This window comes from Plectropomus leopardus, chromosome 2, assembly GCF_008729295.1.
Source record: "Plectropomus leopardus isolate mb chromosome 2, YSFRI_Pleo_2.0, whole genome shotgun sequence".
NCBI lineage: Eukaryota > Metazoa > Chordata > Actinopteri > Perciformes > Serranidae > Plectropomus > Plectropomus leopardus.
In genome coordinates, this window is record NC_056464.1 from 13,704,847 (window position 1) to 13,721,840 (window position 16,994).

The 16,994-nt window shown below is 39.7% G+C and overlaps 2 protein-coding genes across 2 annotated transcripts; one reads left to right on the plus strand and one right to left on the minus strand.

Annotated features, from left to right (window-relative positions):
* Positions 1-65: 65 nt before the first annotated feature.
* Positions 66-3,127, plus strand: LOC121951139 (cytokine-like protein 1). The gene is made up of 4 exons (XM_042497385.1): positions 66-522; positions 613-657; positions 1,697-1,843; positions 1,946-3,127. The coding sequence occupies exons 1-4, from the start codon at positions 376-378 to the stop codon at positions 2,045-2,047; spliced, it is 441 nt and encodes a 146-aa protein (XP_042353319.1). The 5' UTR covers positions 66-375; the 3' UTR covers positions 2,048-3,127.
* Positions 3,128-11,513: 8,386 nt separating this feature from the next.
* msx1a (muscle segment homeobox 1a) lies at positions 11,514-13,547 on the minus strand. The gene is made up of 2 exons (XM_042500300.1): positions 13,018-13,547; positions 11,514-12,819 (listed from the first exon to the last, which is right to left on the minus strand). The coding sequence occupies exons 1-2, from the start codon at positions 13,448-13,450 to the stop codon at positions 12,401-12,403; spliced, it is 852 nt and encodes a 283-aa protein (XP_042356234.1). The 5' UTR covers positions 13,451-13,547; the 3' UTR covers positions 11,514-12,400.
* Between the last annotated feature and the right edge of the window lie 3,447 nt (positions 13,548-16,994).

The following is a 16,994-nucleotide window of genomic DNA, read 5'->3' on the forward strand; positions in this document are numbered from 1 at the left end:
CTTTTTTTTTTTACATGTACATTGCCTTGACCCCACCATAGCTATCGTAAATATCTTGGTTTTCAGGAATTGCCAAGCCACAAATTTGAGTGAAAACTGGCAAAGTGTTTGGCTGTGTTATCAGCAGGAGACGCTCAATCACCCCTGGTATTTGCTGCGTGCATGAACACAGTGTTTGCTTTCCAAAACACAGCAGACCCCCAAATGTTTTTCTCAGCCTCACTCGCTTCCACGTCATCGTCCGTCGTTTTTTTTCGCCCCCCTCCAGCACTCACTCCATCTCTAAAACTGCTGCAAGTCCTCCTCTAAACTATTCGAAACCCTGCTGACAGTCGCAGCCGCTCTCTGCAGCCCTGAGCAGCAGTGTTTTCAGACATGAGGCTGGGACTCGCCACTCTCTTGTGTTTCTTCAGCTTTGTGTGGCTGTCGGAGTGCGCACCTCCGACCTGCTACTCCAGAGCGCTCGGCCTCAGCAAAGAAGTCATGGCTTTGCTGGATAAAATACACACGTATCATCGCACGGTAAGCGCTTTGACCTTGAATGCATCGTCAAAATGAGCACACTGCTCCTCTGTGTTTTGTATTCTAACGAGAGTGTCTGTTGGGTTGCAGAAAACGTGTGCGGAGGTTCTACCCACGATCTTCCTTGATGTCCATGTAAGTTTGTCATGCATCAGATGAGGGGACACATTGGGGTGCTGAAATGGGTTCCGAGGAGACTTGGGAATATTTGCATTTTGCTTTTTTCTGCTAAAAAAAAAAACACCTTTCCCCCATAGATTACCATGTAAAGTCAGTTAGATATTAACAACTAAGGTAGTTTAAGGCAAAACCAGCAAGTTGACAAAATCCACTGCAAGAGCTGTAAGAGTGTGTATTGCAACCAAATCTTAATTGATGGATTCATAGGCTGTTGCTTGTATGTTTGAGGATTTAAGACTATTTGAGCAAAGGGGGGACACCACCATCCCAATATTTAGAACATGTGCATTTGTCTCCCAGAATAAAACTGTGAAAGTACCAAATTACTTTCATTTTGATAAAATTAAAGACATTTACACCAAAAATGGATACAGAAAAGTAACAAACTGGGGCATTAAAATTCATCAGAATGCAGGAAATGAAGTGTTTGATAATCAAAATTTTATGGCGAAGGTGCCCCATACACTTCCTCTTTCATATGTTTCCCCCCGACGTTGAAAGGAAAGCTACGCTTTTGTTTTTGAGTATTCAAGATGTAATAAAATGTAAATACTGACATGCAAAAAGCAAAATCTCTGAGTAGAAGAGATAGAATATCCTGATATTTTTTTACCAAATACCTTGATACCGATATTGCAACGACATTGTAGCATTGACTATTGGTGCTTTCACGAAATATTAACACTATGAGATTTTTTTTTTATAAATAAGCATCAGCAGTCTAGATATGATGTTTAAGAGGGTAGAGGCATATAATAAAGCAGTCTTGTAAGTTTGGAATATTAACCAGGAGTTAGACAACACTTATAATATTACAATAATATTACAATATTCAAAATCTAGGCTGATATTAGTCTCATGTCATGACACAAGTATAGTATTGATATATTTCCCAGCCCTAACCCGTAATAATAAATCGAGAATCATTCACTGTCATAATAGTGAATAGTTTAGGAGGACACTGTTTGTTTTAAGAGTTGTTTTGTCTTTATAGAACGCATGTGTCACAGCTAAGCTCCGAGACTTTCTCTACGTGGTGCTGAACCATCCAAACCAGTACTGCAGAGAGCGTCCCAGAATGGTGCTGCTGAAACGAAAAATCCAGAACTTGTACACAATCATCACCAGAATGTGTTATCGGGTGAGAGCATCTAAAACGCCTGCAAGTTGTTTTTGACTTTCACATGCTTTGTTTTCAGGCATGCGTTTCTTGACCGCATGTCTTGTCATGTTTTGTTGGCAGGACCTGGTATTTTTCACAGATGACTGTGAGGCAATCGACACTGGACACATTCGCCCTCACTTTGATGAGGACAGGCTCCAGCTACTGCAAGAGGAGAGATGAGCGACACAAATAGCAGACAACAGTTGTATTCAGGAAAAGCACATCAGCAATATGTAGGTTGTTAATGCACACACATCACAGCCGGCACTGTACTAGATGCATCATAAGCAATACACACATAGTGCTGTTTCATGTCGTACCTAGTCGTCTCTGTGTGAGCTGCAGACTCATGTTAGTGGACATTTGTGGCTGCATTCCAGCAAGGAGTGCAGAACTTTCCACAGGAAATTTGCTGAATGCCAACCATGCCGATGAAAACCTTGAAATAATAAACCAATAAGAGATGCTTGTGAGCCAGGCTTAACCGCTGCTTACTTACCAGAGCTGATCAAAGGTTCATGTGTCATTAAGAGAAATATGCTGTGTTGCTATAACCCTTGGTCTGACTAACATGTCTTAAAGGAGCACTGTACAGCAGTTTGTAAACATTTGAGGAGTTGAACATGCTGGTTCAAAATGTTATGTAAGAAATAGATGTCCTAAGCATTTCTTTCTCGCACTAGGTTGTATAGTTCCTTCAGAATTCCCTCAATTTGAGGTTTTTACGGTGATTTTTGATTTATACCAAAAAAGTGGCTGCAGATTGTACTGGACCTGAACAAAGTAAACATTTCCTGGGCCATAAGCAGAATGGATATAAAATAATAGAGCTCTCATTGTCATAGACATAAACTTGTTTTTATGTACACTTCATTACAATCTATTCACAGTATGTCTCAATTTATATATTAAAACTCCTCATTAGGTATCAGCTTTTATGAACTTGTTTTATTTTTTTTGTAGTTATTTCCAAAATGCCTGCCAGTTGATTCTGGGAAACACTGAGACAAAACTGGCTCAAGTCCCGACCATGAATCAGCATGATGTCCTTTTCTACTTTTTTTTTTCTCTTGAGGAAGTTCTTTTCGCTCTGACCGACATTCTGGTTTCCACTCAGTGTGTAGCAATTGCTGATGGAGTTTATTTTAATAGAGACATTATGCTTTGTTTTGTATTTCAAGTAATTGTTGTTAAGCTCAAAGTATAAACGCGTTTTCTCTTTGCAAAGTCAAATAAACTGGTTGTTGTGTTTTTTTAAAATGTGATTTATGAACTGTAAGTGAAGCGATGTAGTTTTTACACAAACCAAAGTTCCCAGTCTCTCAAATAATACTGCAGTTGCCATTATTTTAGTACCAGTGGTGTGACATGTTGGATTTGGGAGCAAGTCTCTCTGGTTTAATGTATGGTCTCTGCTGCCATCTGTTGGACAGACTGTATGATCTGCTTATAGAAATCAGTGTGCTCCGTCTACTCAAATTTTTCTGTAATTTAGGGTCGATTTAGACTTTTTTTTTTAAAGTCAACTTTATTGTAAATTCTGCCATATGTACAGGATATAGACAGGATTGAAATGCTGTGTCTCCCAGACCTCCAGTGTAAACATGCAAGTTCGCAAACAAAATAACAGAAAATATATAAAAAGTAGGTATGTACTAAATAAAAGTCATAAGATTACAGCTGAGGAAGGCACATATGAAAACACACAAGCGCTAACTTGGAGCAGTATGGAGCAGCAACTTCAAATATAAATGGGAGGTAACCGATTATTTCTATTATGCAGTAAATGATTATTGTGCAAATGGGATGAATAGTGCAAATATAATAAATGGTTCAGATGTAATAAATGACTATGTACCTTAAATATTTTGACGTCTTGGGAGTTCAGGAGCTTTTGTCCTGGAACTTTGGAGGTGTGGGTGCAGGAAATGAAAACAATCAAACTTTGCTTTCCAGCGTAGTGTATTCAGTTTTCTGTAAAAGGTCAACGTACTTCGTTGAGACAAAAGTTAAACAAAACAGAAACAGGAAGGTGAATCAGAACTCCAGTTCATTGTCCTCTGGGGAGCATAATTCAATTTTCTGCTTTTCTCTGTCTCAATCATCACCTTCTCTCCTACATGCACTGACTCCCCCTCCACTTCAGCTCCCTCAGTGGGGCAATCAGCTGATATGTTTCAGCTGGAAAGCAATCAGGGTCCTAACTGCCTGTCTGCTGGCCTAATGTGGGTCTTGTAGTCTTTTACTGGGTGCCATGATGGTTTGTAGTCCTTGCTGCAACCACCAGCAGGGAATGTATCTCCACTTAATGACTCTACATCCCATGAAATCATGTAACAAAATCTGTTTTTTAAAATAAGACATTTTACCTTTTATGTTGAGCATTTTGCTCAACCCTGGATTCTATTTTCACGATCCCCACAGTCATGAAAAAGTCATAGAATTTCACTATCTCATTTTCCAGGCCTGAGAAAGTCACGGGATTAGTAAAATCCTTGAAAATAATGGAAAAGTCCAATAATTTTTCTGTGTTTAATAAAATTGATTGTAGCAGTTATATTTCATGGATAACCCTTTGCATAAGGTAATATAACCACTTCCTTTTCTGTAGCTGTTGACATAAGGGAGCTCTAATATGCACCAATGCGTTTTGTTACCCATCACCTATGTTACTTCACAGACTCCCAACATCTGTATGCCAGCTACCTGAAGTTACAGAGTTTGAATCTGATATGTTTGAATGACTAAAGACAAAAATGAAATTGTGACAGTGTGATTAAACATGAAGGTCATGAATCCCAAAGTTTTCATATCTATGCTAAACCCACTACTAGTTATACTGCATTTTTGAGGTAGAGCAAATGGGTTTTACATTGTGAATGATCATGGAAACTTAATTATGGGTCTATTATGGTTGAAAAGTAATGGAAAAGATTTAAAATTATGACATTAAAATTGTGTGGGAACTGTGGATTTTGAATGTATCTTGTTATATGAGTCCATGATTTTAGAGTTAATTGCAGCACAGTTCACTTGACTAAAACTAGCCTGAGTTGAATCAGCCTTGGGTTGGGCCCTACCAGACACCAGTTTCACTTGCCCTGTCAATGATCCCTCCTTCCTTTTGAAGCCACTGGTTTCCACCCATGTCAGTACAGTGCCAAAACATGCATGAAAATTAATTGTAGAGACTTGAATGTACTTGTGATCAGTAATCTATTCCCAGTGATATTCAGCCAGCTTTTCTGTCTGTCAAATGAAGCCTACGCTATTGTTGGCAATGCTATGTGTTACTACCAGCGTGGACTTGTTTGACAACTCTCCCGGTTGGTTTATTGAGAGACTCTTCAACATGTCTTGGCTGCCAAACAGCAATATATTTAATGACAGAAACAATCAAAATTTCACAATGTCCATGTTTGGCTTTATGAAGATTTGTCCTTTGCCTTTCTGACACCATATATAGATTCTTAACGTGATTGATTATCTGCACAAACAAGCATTTACCTCCATTAATCCTGCATTGCATATTCACATATTTTGGTGAAGCATTTGTTCCACAGGGAGCCACAATTCCTGTTTTGTCTTTGCTGTTTGTTGTTTAATTGTTACTGTTAACCTGGTGCTGCCAATGTTCTTGTCAAGTTCTGCATACAGAAATACCTTCAACATGCAGATAAGATGCTTTACATTTGTCTTGAGTTTGCACATGGCTTCATTGATGGCACAGGCTTGCTACATTACATAACGGCGTCATCTGAGTCAGGTTAACGCATCTTGTGCAGGATGCAGGAGAGCTAAAAACGTGCAGAGCATGAGCAGAGCAAATTCTTGAGGATTGTTGAAGTACCACTTATGCAGGATCAGGCCCATCAGGCACTTCTGTAGACTGATTAAGAGACAGGTTCTTCATGCACTGGTCATTCATATATTGATAGTAGGCAGAATTGCATGTTCAAGGTTTATCTTGAGATGGAGTTTGATAGTTCCTTGATCTGTCACAAGGTGGTGCTGGTTGGCGTAGTTGCCACATCATAAAAGGATGGTTTTCCATCATTTTATGCTCCTGGGCAGGGGCGTTTTCGTAGGGGGAATAGTGCAACTGATTACCCAAGGCCTTGATAGGAGTGGGGCCCTCAAAAATCCTAGAATGAAAATTTTGATGTTGTTCACATAATTTTTTTCTACATAATTAGTCCCATAACTGAAATAAAATTGGCAGAATGAATCAGTTGTAAGACTGAACTTTGTACAAAAAAACAGTGCAAGCTCTCTGCCACTCCTCTCAACCCTTAAAGGCGCAAAATGGTTCAGTCCACCCTGCACCAGTTTTGTCTGTAGACGCAGCTAAAGCTGAGTGAGTGACTGATTACGCTGCTGGAGCACCAAAATACAGTATGCTGTGATGTCTTTCCCCAAGAAAGGGAAAATCGAGGTTCCAAAAAAGAACACAAAAATGTAAAGCTCCAGAAAGGAAACTGACTTTGTTAAAAACAAAACAAAACAAAACAAAACAAAATGTAAAGGTTGCATGAAATGGATCAAGAGAGAAAGGGTGGGGGTGGGGGGGTGCACAGAGACTGCTTATGCCTAGGGCCCAGAATTTGGCGCTACGCCCCTGCTCCTGGGCATAGATTATGTATGGGATGCCACTGACAAAAAGTTATTAAAAGTTCTCTTTGCTTGTTTCACCAACAGTAATTACTAAAAATCTTATTTCTAGATAAATCCTCAGCCATTATGTTTAAATGGTACTTCCTGCTGTTTTGAGAGTTGAGAGATGTACCTTTTACTATGTTTTAATAAGACATCAAAATGAAACATTACATTAATAAGTCAGGACACATGGATTCATAAGGATTTTCAAAAGTCAAAACTGATAATGTTGTTGATTTTAATCAGCTAATCTATAGGTTTACCACTTTGAATTTTTAATAGCATGATATTGTATTGTAGTGTAATTTCACAATCCATAATGATAATAAGTAGGCCTATATATTATAAAATAATTATTCTTTAAACACTAGGACTAAATAAAAACACCACAGCTCCATCAGTCCAGTGCAGAAGATTTAAGATTAGATTATTTAAAAAATAAATCTTACAACACATACAAATAATCATTTAAAAGTCTGCACTTTGATCTGAGTCCATGTTGCAATGAGCAACTTTGTGCCAAGAATCAAGTCATTGCACTTCTGAACCATCAGGTCTTAACCTCTCACTGCTAATTAACTAAACCCACAAAAACTAACATGTTAGTCAGCAGCATGTGGCTTGTTAAGGAATCCACCCATAGTGGGTTTATAAAGCTTAATCGCTGAGCTTATTGATCATCATTAGGAGGGCCGCAGAATTATTTGCTATCATTAAGACAAAACAGAGAACAGAACATTTAAACCTCATGTGGCCAGGTAATTTAACAATTAAGTGTACCAAAAATGCTAAATGCTGCACAATAATAAAAAACAACAACTTAGCCAAAGGGTGACAGTAATCATTCTCTGCTTTGTTGAAATAAATTACCTTGTAAAGGACAGATCAGAAACCTATTTGCATTGAAGCACTGGTGATGCAGAGTGTGATGCAGTTTTGTTTAATGGGGTTTTCAGGCAATTTTCCATCACATTTAACACTTTTATTGCATCTTAAAAGAAATGCTGCCTCATTAGTCCACATAAGAAAATCTTACCCCCCTTAATTTCCAATAGATGATTGGCACACTCTCCACACTGTTGTAATTACGCTGCTCAGTACATTTGGTTTCGTGTTCAAAACTCTTACATATCAGTGCAAAGCTTCCCCTCCTGTAGACAGTAAATGTACCTTATAAACGCACAACTGTTCCACTGATTTACATGTTGAAGTAATTAATGAATAAAGGGTCACCAGAGGACTTCTGATAGCTAAGGGAGGTGAATAGAGTTAATCAAACTTCCAAACAGCTATCAACATTTGTAATCAATCATTGGGAGATTATCCGATTGGTATATCAGTGGTTAATAACTGCAGCCTGTAGAGTAAATGGCCAAAGTCTAGTCTTAGACATAGGTCAACCTATGCCCATTCAATGCATACAGGCCGAGACACCGCTGCCCTCTAGTGGATACCACAGCCTTAACAAGAACAAAATGAGGAGGTTTATTGATGAATCAGTTTCGGCATGCTTGTAGTTGTGTCAGCACTGCAGTATAACTCAAGCCGATGAACAGACTGGTGCAGTAGCGCTAAACGGTATAAGCAATGTGTATTATTTCATACACTGTTAAGATATTCATCCGCTTGACTATCAGCATATATAGGTCCATGCCATTTTAAAAAGTCCAAACCAATAATGTATTTATATCTTTCCTCTATTATTGACCTTTATTGCATGACTTCGTGGTGAGTTCACTGCATTTCATTTCTTAAAATATGTCATCGCTCTAATATTTCTGTAAATGTCCTATAGGAGCACATCTGGTTTTCTGCATGAGATTGACTTTATAGGTTTTTTTTTTTTGGTTTTTTTTTTGTAAAGGCAGCCGCAAGAAATTGGTGATGATCTTTGCTGGTGCATTGCAAAGAACATTGATTTATGTCATTCTTGTTGCGTTATTTATGTTATTTACAGCACGTGCCTCTGACAGTCTGAGGGCTCGACACAGTTTGTAGCCTATTTTGCAGAGCAAGGACGTCAGTACGCGTTCAGTTTAAATAAAGCTGCATTTAATTTTGACTGGAAATATTAACAATGATTTAAACGCCTTTGTTTTGGCCAAGTCTTCTCTCATATCTATCAGTGTGAACCTGTGCAAAACAGAAACGACAAATCCGATGAACTTACCCTTCTTTTCTTTTTTTAAACACGTAAGCATTTTCATAACATGTAGACAACTAGCCTAGAAAAATGTTTAAAGAGATGTTGTCCTCCTGAACCGGGCTGAAATCACATCATCTTCAAATGTTCAAAGGGCCCGCTGATTTGGAGGTATATGGCATCATATTTGCCATTAGTATTTTTGAAATATCATTATTGCTCTGGTTTATTTGCTCATCGTGCACATTTCACTGAAAAATATTTTCTAAAAGGCCAACAGACAACAAAGAAGCCCCCTCAAATGAGCTCGCTTGCAATAGCCTTTTGTTATCCATTTCGGCTTTGCGCATTACTAACATTTTAAAAAATATTTAGTTGTTAGTTCAGTAAGGTTATTTTAATAATTTAACTTTTTTTAATCGAATTGAAAGAGCATTTTTATGTCACTCCGAATCTGAACAGAAGGTGGTGGTGTAGTATCTGAAAGAAACAGAAAGTAACTTGTGTTTTTATATTTCATGGATTTTTTTTAACGCATTTAAAATCATCAAAAATAAACGGATTTCGCCTAATCTGTAATAGACTAGACTCATTAACCTGCAATGCATGCAATCTAATATTTTAAATAAAAATGACAATGGTTTAACCTTTGCAACTCGGAGCAGCCAGGCCAACATAAAGGCTGCGTTAAAATATCACTTAGGCCTTTTACAATAAAAGTAGCCTATATGAAATTTGCAGTCATTTTATTGCTTGTGAGGTTAAATTAGTGCTTTTAACAATCTCATTTGTGAAGAACCGAATGACATTAATTCATTTCTAATAACGATTTTCTGGAATTAACTTGCGTGTCAAATCAGTTTATTTAAATTATTTTAAAAAATACTTGGTTTAATAAAACACATACTCTAATTGATTAACAAGTAGCTACCATACACGTTAAATATTGTATTGGCAAATATCTATTTGGGCATAATATTTTCGCAAGCTGCACATTTCACGGAAGAAAAATCAACATGGGCCTCTTTTTGTAATTTTGATCAGGCAAAGTATGTTGCAATAGAAGTGCTTTTTCTTCACAATATTTGTTACAGAATAAACGGAGATAATCCTTTGTTTCTTTTTTCAGTGACCCATATGAATTAATCTAAAAAGTCCCACAGCGTATCCTCTAAATGTATTGGGGGAAAAACTGATTAAAGGTTAAAGGTCTATTAAACATCCACTCCCTCCTCTGCTTTATTAACCGTCCCTCCGAGCTTTAATGGCGACTTCTAACGGCCCATTTTCCCTTTTCTTGAGGATCAAGGAGTTTTAACGACAGAGTCAAACAGCTTCCTGTGATCTTTTGGATGATATAAACAAGTGAGTTTTGTTTTGCGTTTGGCTCCTGGCAAGACTGAGAGCCGGGGACAAAAGAATGAAAGAGCTGAAAGAATGGACGGATCCCCTTTGGCTCCTTTGTGTCAAGTTTCTCTTCTTTTCAGACAGAGCGTCCATCCGTGTGATTTAAACGCATTGTCAGGGATTATGTATTAATTCATGCCTCGTGGGTATAAAGGAGCGGAGATTGTCGGGGGAAAGTGCACTGCAATAAGAAATATAGACAGAAAATGCACCGAAATCAAACTCTTAAATGAATTCCATATTACAATGCGTTATCATATTTTAAGATCAAATGCATGTCTCTTAAAATCGATAATAAATCAGGTCTACCCGGGCCCCTGTGTAGGACAGCAGCTTGTCAGCGCTGAGGAGGAAATCACAGCGCACAGAGGAGAAGTGTTGCCCGTCCCAGTCCCCCGTTGACATTTTAGGAATGATAAAAGTTCCGCCTTGCCTGGAGCTACAGCCTCGCTGGAGCCGGCCTCCGTCTGCGGCAGATTGCCTTTGCTCATTACAGCAATTATTTTACTCCAATTTAACCCCTGCCTGAATGGCAGGGAACTCAAGAGAAAGCCTTTAAAACTGCTCTGGAGTGGCCTGTAATTTTCTCCCTATCTGATCCCTGTTTTGTCATTTAAGTCTTCCTGATGGCACAAAATGACGCTCATCAGAAGGATGAAATATTTGTCTTTTTGTGCCGCCGGTAAGGTAATATGTTTGTCCACATGGGTTCTAACACCCTGTCTTCTCCATAATGGCGTGTCACTTGGCTCATTTTACACCCTAAACACTCCATAATGACACTCTGGTGGATTGTTTACAAGCAATTTAGCCCACAGATCTCCAATATTTATCGGTGTGTTTTGAAGTCAGCACAACTGGTTGTGTGTGTGTCCCCCCCCCCCCCCCCCCCCCCCTCCACACATCTCCACCCCCTCTAAACTCTGCTGGCGCCAACAAAATCTAGGTTAGTTGTTTCAGAGCAATAGGCAACAGCTGTAGCAATACATTCCTCCAAATAATATGTGACAAGTTTAAATGCACACCAGCGCTGCGAGGCTGAAATACGTGCAAGTGTGAAAAGTTGAAACTAAAGAGAAGTGAACGTTAAATATTCAATATTGTCACGGTGCGGATAACACAAGGCCCTATCAATGACACTCCCAAAAGCATCAGTTTCAAATCATGGTGATAAATATTCTAATTTCTGGACATTTTCGCAACAGGCCTGATAATAATTACTCCTGTTTCTTTTAAAATTGTTTGCTATTTCCCAAAAGTCACAACACACACAATGAGCCCAAACTTTCCCCTAAAAATAGATAAAATAATTGTAAAATAATGAGCATCACCTCAAGTTTTCATTATAAGTACGAATATTATTATATCCAAGCACAGTTTGTCCTGAACGTGAAATGATCTACGGTTACCACGCACGTGTCAGTCAAAACCAACAACTGCTTAATGAAAAAGAATAAACAATTTATTGTTAAGTTATGTCACAAATATATTCATAATATAAATGAGGATATTCTTCAAATATACATTATTTTACAGTACACATATCCCTTCCGAAGGGAATCATTCCAACAACAGACAGTGCTGTTATAAAAAAAAAAACCCAACCCCAAAAACCCCCCCCCCCAAAATGCTGTGGTTCTTCAAATTCACAAAGAGCATTCATTGACACTGGATTCAGTAACCCACTATAGTTACGCATTGATATGAATGCAGAAAAAACGATGTTCTCTTTGCAGTGTGACAGCAGCCCACTGATGCGATGGAAGCCCAACATAAGTTTACTGGTGCTGAATGTCAAGAAGCTGGTTTAATAGCCTTTTTAAAAAGGCTTAAATGTAACGGAGTGGGCTACGTTTGACACACTACAGCACGCAGTCTAGTGTCCATACTTGACTGTCCATTTGTGACATTTCACAGGCCTACAGGCACTAAATAATTTTTCCACCTCTGCACCGCAAAAATCTCCATTTTAAAGTCATTTAGTCTCACACAGATTATTTTCTGAATTAATATTTATATCATTACGTTCCTGATTGGCATTATCATTAAGTTCAGGAGTAAATGACTAAAGTTGGATAATTTTTGCAGTGTGTGAACTTACTGGCGAGGTCGAGGGAAGTGGATAAACTTCAAGGTCCTCAGAAGGGGGTCTGTTTGGAGGTCTTGCCCCCCTGACAAGATGTGACACGGAGTTCACCGCCAGGATGCCTCTTTATTTAGTATTAAGTGTTACCTCACCTGTCCGAGGAGCCCCCTCCCCTCTCGCGTGGCCCTCGAGAGTAGCCTAACCCCCCTTGTGTCCCACTGCACGTGTCCTTCGTCCCCTGTCAAGCGAGGTGGTACATACTGTATCCGACGTGAGCGGCGTACAGTCCCACAGGGGAAACCGGCAGCGAGTGCCTCTGGAAAGGGTGCGACCCTGCGTAGGACGCGGGGACGTGCGCACCGAGAGGAAAGGAAATCCCGAAAGCTGGAGGCAGCATGGGCTTAGCTGCCATTTTCAGTTTTTCAAGTTCTGCCTCCTGCAGCCGCTTGGCTTTGGCTCTCCTGTTCTGAAACCAGATTTTCACCTGGGTCTCCGTCAAGTTGAGGGAACTGGAGAACTCTGCGCGCTCAGCGATGGAAAGGTACTGCTTCTGGCGGAACTTTCTCTCTAGGGCCAGCAGCTGGGACGTGGTGAAGGGAGTCCGGGGCTTTCTGTTTGTCTTGTGTTTTCGCAGGGGACATGCAGGAGGACTCAACCTTCCTGTAATGGGACGAAATGCTTTAATTTAAAACTTTGAATTGCAGTGCGCAAATACACACAAGAGAAATGCACTGCGTAAAAGTTTTCATGTTACACACGTCGACTAAGAGAGAAATCCTTGTTCATAAAACTATAAACATAAGCATCAATACACATTCTTAATATTTTCTAGGATCTGTGTGCTGACACCAAACTTACGCGGAGGTGTGGGAGAAAAACGAGGACTCTGCAGCCATGAAGTCCTCTCGTTATTGTCCGGGCTCTCAGGTTTTATCAACACGTCTTCTGGCATATTCATGATGTCGCCCACTGAAAACGAGGAGCTCATGGGTAAAGCAGGAACTGAAGTATCCAGACTACCAAAAGAACCCATCCTGACGCCCTTTCCCAGCGCGTGGGACGTCCCGGGAACGGACGGGGCATCCGGGGATGCCACCTCTCTGCTGGGTTTCCTATCAGCCATCAGTGCCTCGACGCTGAAGGGCAAAATAGCAACTTTGGGCTTCACGGTCTCCTCTGCGGGGCTCAGGCTGGTCTGCATCTCGCTTCTGCTGACGAGAACCGAGCGGGGAGGGAGCTCTTCGGTTTTCAAACCAGCGGTCAAAGCTGACATGGCGATCGATGGGGCCATACAGGTCCGACTGGCACGGGGTGAGGTGGCTCGTTGACTCTCGTGGGTACAGCGGAAAGAGTTACAAAAAAAGTTGGTGCGCCCTAAGGTGACGGTATCCTCATGTTTATGTGACCAAATTGGAGAGCAGGGCTATAATAAGGCAGGCGTGGAGAGACAGACGGCCAATCAGAGGCCAGATGGGCTGGTCCCTGCGACTTAAAAAAAAAAGAAAAGAAAAATCAGAGTGGAGAAGTTAACAATGGTAACTTTTTTTAAACAAGCAACTTCAGATAAACATAAACACAACAAACTCTTAATGGTTTCATTAAGACTAAATCCCACAAAATGATGTTAGTGTACCCTATAATTACCCTGCCATTAACTTATTGACATTTTATAATCGGGGCATTATTTCTATTATTACCCACCATGTTTATACCATCTCTCTGTCCCAAACATTTTGACATGCTTTATTCACATCCACCCGTATGATGACTGCTTTTGGCCTAAAGTTGCTGAAGTGAATGTTGCACAACAGTTTACTGCTGCCTCTTTATGTGATGAACCTCTTGCAGCGCGCTGTTTATTGATGGCTGCGGGGCTCTAATCAGATTGAAACACACAGGCCTTCGCAGTCATTTAGGGGTAATTATCGGGCTTGGGGGAGGGATCACTAGGATTTTTTCCCCTTTGACTACATCCATTAAAGTCAAAAATTATGTGGAGTCGGTGGGGGGAGAGGGGGAGGAGGCAGCGTGGAGCCAGGGGGAGATTTAACCAAGGACTGTCATTGATTTACCTGGCTATACTATGTACCTTCTCATTATCTGCAGTGCCTGAAAAAATATTTTTATTGTTGTTAATATGGCTTGCATAAAATATGCCCGTAGTTGTTGTATTTCACTTAAAAAAAAAAAACACGCACACGAGATAAAGTTTGATTTCATATAAAAATGTTGCTGCTTTAACTTCTATATTCCTAGAGACATGAGAATAGATCACCTTTTTGCTGTGTTGCCAGTTTCTCAGGAAAGCGTCTGCGTCGCTAATTGCCAAGCATAAACAATCTGTCACGATTTGTCAGTCTCCCTAATGGGCAGACAAGTTATGTTGTTTTTAGGCGCCAGCAGCGCCCGGATCAAAGCGCTCGGCTTTAGGGAGACTATTGAAAAAGTTGAACCCGCACCGAGCGCGCAGCACCGCCTCCTCCTCTACCCGCCCTAGCCCAGGGACACTGAGCCATTCAGCCTGAAAAATTAGCTTTTTCTCAGCCGATCGCACGCCATTTCCATCTATTCAAATGAGCGCTATGGTCGGTGTAATAGTAGAAAAGGTCAGCGCCCACTAGTTACTCTCAGAAGAGTCCCGCACTGAAAAGGATTCCTCGGTGCAAGTGTTTCCCAAGACACACAGAGACCGCAGATCCCTGTCTCATGAAGTGTTTGTTGTTCTGACTTTGCGCAGGAGTGCGCGGGGCGTTAAATACAGTGGGGATTGTGAGACCTCAAACCAATCATGCTCATAATCTATCTGTCACTGTGCCATAACTTTACCAAAGGGAAATTAAAATAATCCTCTTCAGGACCACAAAAGCACCGCCGACCCCTTATGCCTCATAAAGTTTAGACTTGTTGTGGTGTAGCCTAGTCATGGTTGAAATACTGAATGACTTCCTTCACTTGAACAGTGCAATTAACATTCAAGGTGACACAGTGATTTTACCACGCACTCAACTACCTGCTTTGCACATATAAGCTATAAAGATGACATGATAAGGTAAATAATTTGCTATTTGCGAGACTTCTATTAGAGGAAGTGAAGCAAATCTAGAAAACTGGCTTTGAATGTTGATTGCTTTTATAAAGTGTATTAAAAACATGTTAAAATGATTAATATATATATATATTTATATAGTTTTTCGCTAAAAGTATTTATTTAATAACAGCTAGCCTGCACTGTAAAATTTGACAAGTTGATCTTAGTTAAAATAATCTTGGAAACACAGGGAAAGTAGTCTAAATATACAGTAACTATTAATATTAATATGTTTACTCTATATCTAATTGTTACATTTACTTAAATTTTAGCTATATTTAGTCTAGTTAATTTTGTAAAGCTGTTGCAACTGAAAAATGACAAGTGAAATGACCTTGCTCTTTCGAAGTACCAGCAACTTCAGTAAACCAACTTAGTCTGACTCAACTTGATCATGACAAAGAGGTTTTTGCCTCTTTGCCTTGTTTTGTGAACACCTCTAAGAAAATACAAAATATGAAATACTAGTTTGCAACCAGCAGAACACATATAGCACAGTATACTTGGTTTACTGAAGTTGTTAAAACTTTGAAAGATTGATTTAAACAAACTCACAAATTCCCTAAACAAAAACTTTGCACAATTAAGTCAATAAATGTTAAGTAAATGTGAAAATTAGATACAAATTACACAAACTTTCTTACATTTATTCAAGGCAATCAGATTTTACAGTGGATTTACGGTTGCCACATTCATATTGAAATTGCGGCCACAGGTGTTCCCCAATAGTTGTTTTGCATTTTTACAACAGATAACCTGGTTCCAGTCGGTTTATAAAAAAACTTAACACATAAGTCTTAATTTATCATTTCCTCGGCAGCACATCCTGTGTGTGCAGGTAGCAGGGGCCTCCGCGTGCAGCTGCAGTGTGTTTGGAAACACTTAAAGCCTCTAACCTGGAACGAGTGGCATTGCTCCGAGAAGCTTTGAAGTCGCCGGAGTCTCCGGGGCCGCCGCGTCCGTCTGAAGTCCCCCTCTGCTCCGAGGCTCAGACACTTAACCCGTCCCTCCAACACCAACTCGTTAAACGAGTCTGCGTAAACACAAATATGGCCCACGTGAGACGCATTAACGTGTTTGTTAACGTGGAGCAACAACGCATATCCTGCTAATTTTTCCTGGTGCTGTGTGCTCATTCAGAAACTCATAAATCACATGTGTGATTCTGCTGGTCTGTGATCAGTTTTTTTTTTTTTTTGGCCACTGCATCTCCTCCATGCAGTGTTTTCTGATTTGATGACCACAGGATAGGCTAGGCTCTAAGTTGACAAACTGTAAAATCTGACAGATTATTTTTAATTTTACCTCTAGGAAAACGATTGCCTTTAAAATGTGTAGGCCTAAGTAAATATAACAGTTAATCTTAATTTATGTTTACTTTGTGTCTTGTTAAGTTTACTTAAAATTTAGTCGTACTTCACTTTGTGAAGTTGCAACTTTAAAAAAATGACAAATTTACTGAAATCAATATTTATAAGTTTTAGCTACATCAGTAAACCGAGTTTACTGAGCTATATATCTGTGTTCTGCTGGCTGCAAAATAGTCAGTCATATGTGTATATTATTAAACATGTCAATAAAACCAAACTCACAGATCTCCTAACTTCATCATTGGCCAAACCCTCTTTGTAGCTAAGTTATTACGTTAAGTTAGACTAACTTGGTTTTCTGAAGTTGGTAGCACTTAGAAAGAACAAGGTAATTTCACTTGTCATTTTTAAGTTGCCAGGGCTTCACAAAATGAAAT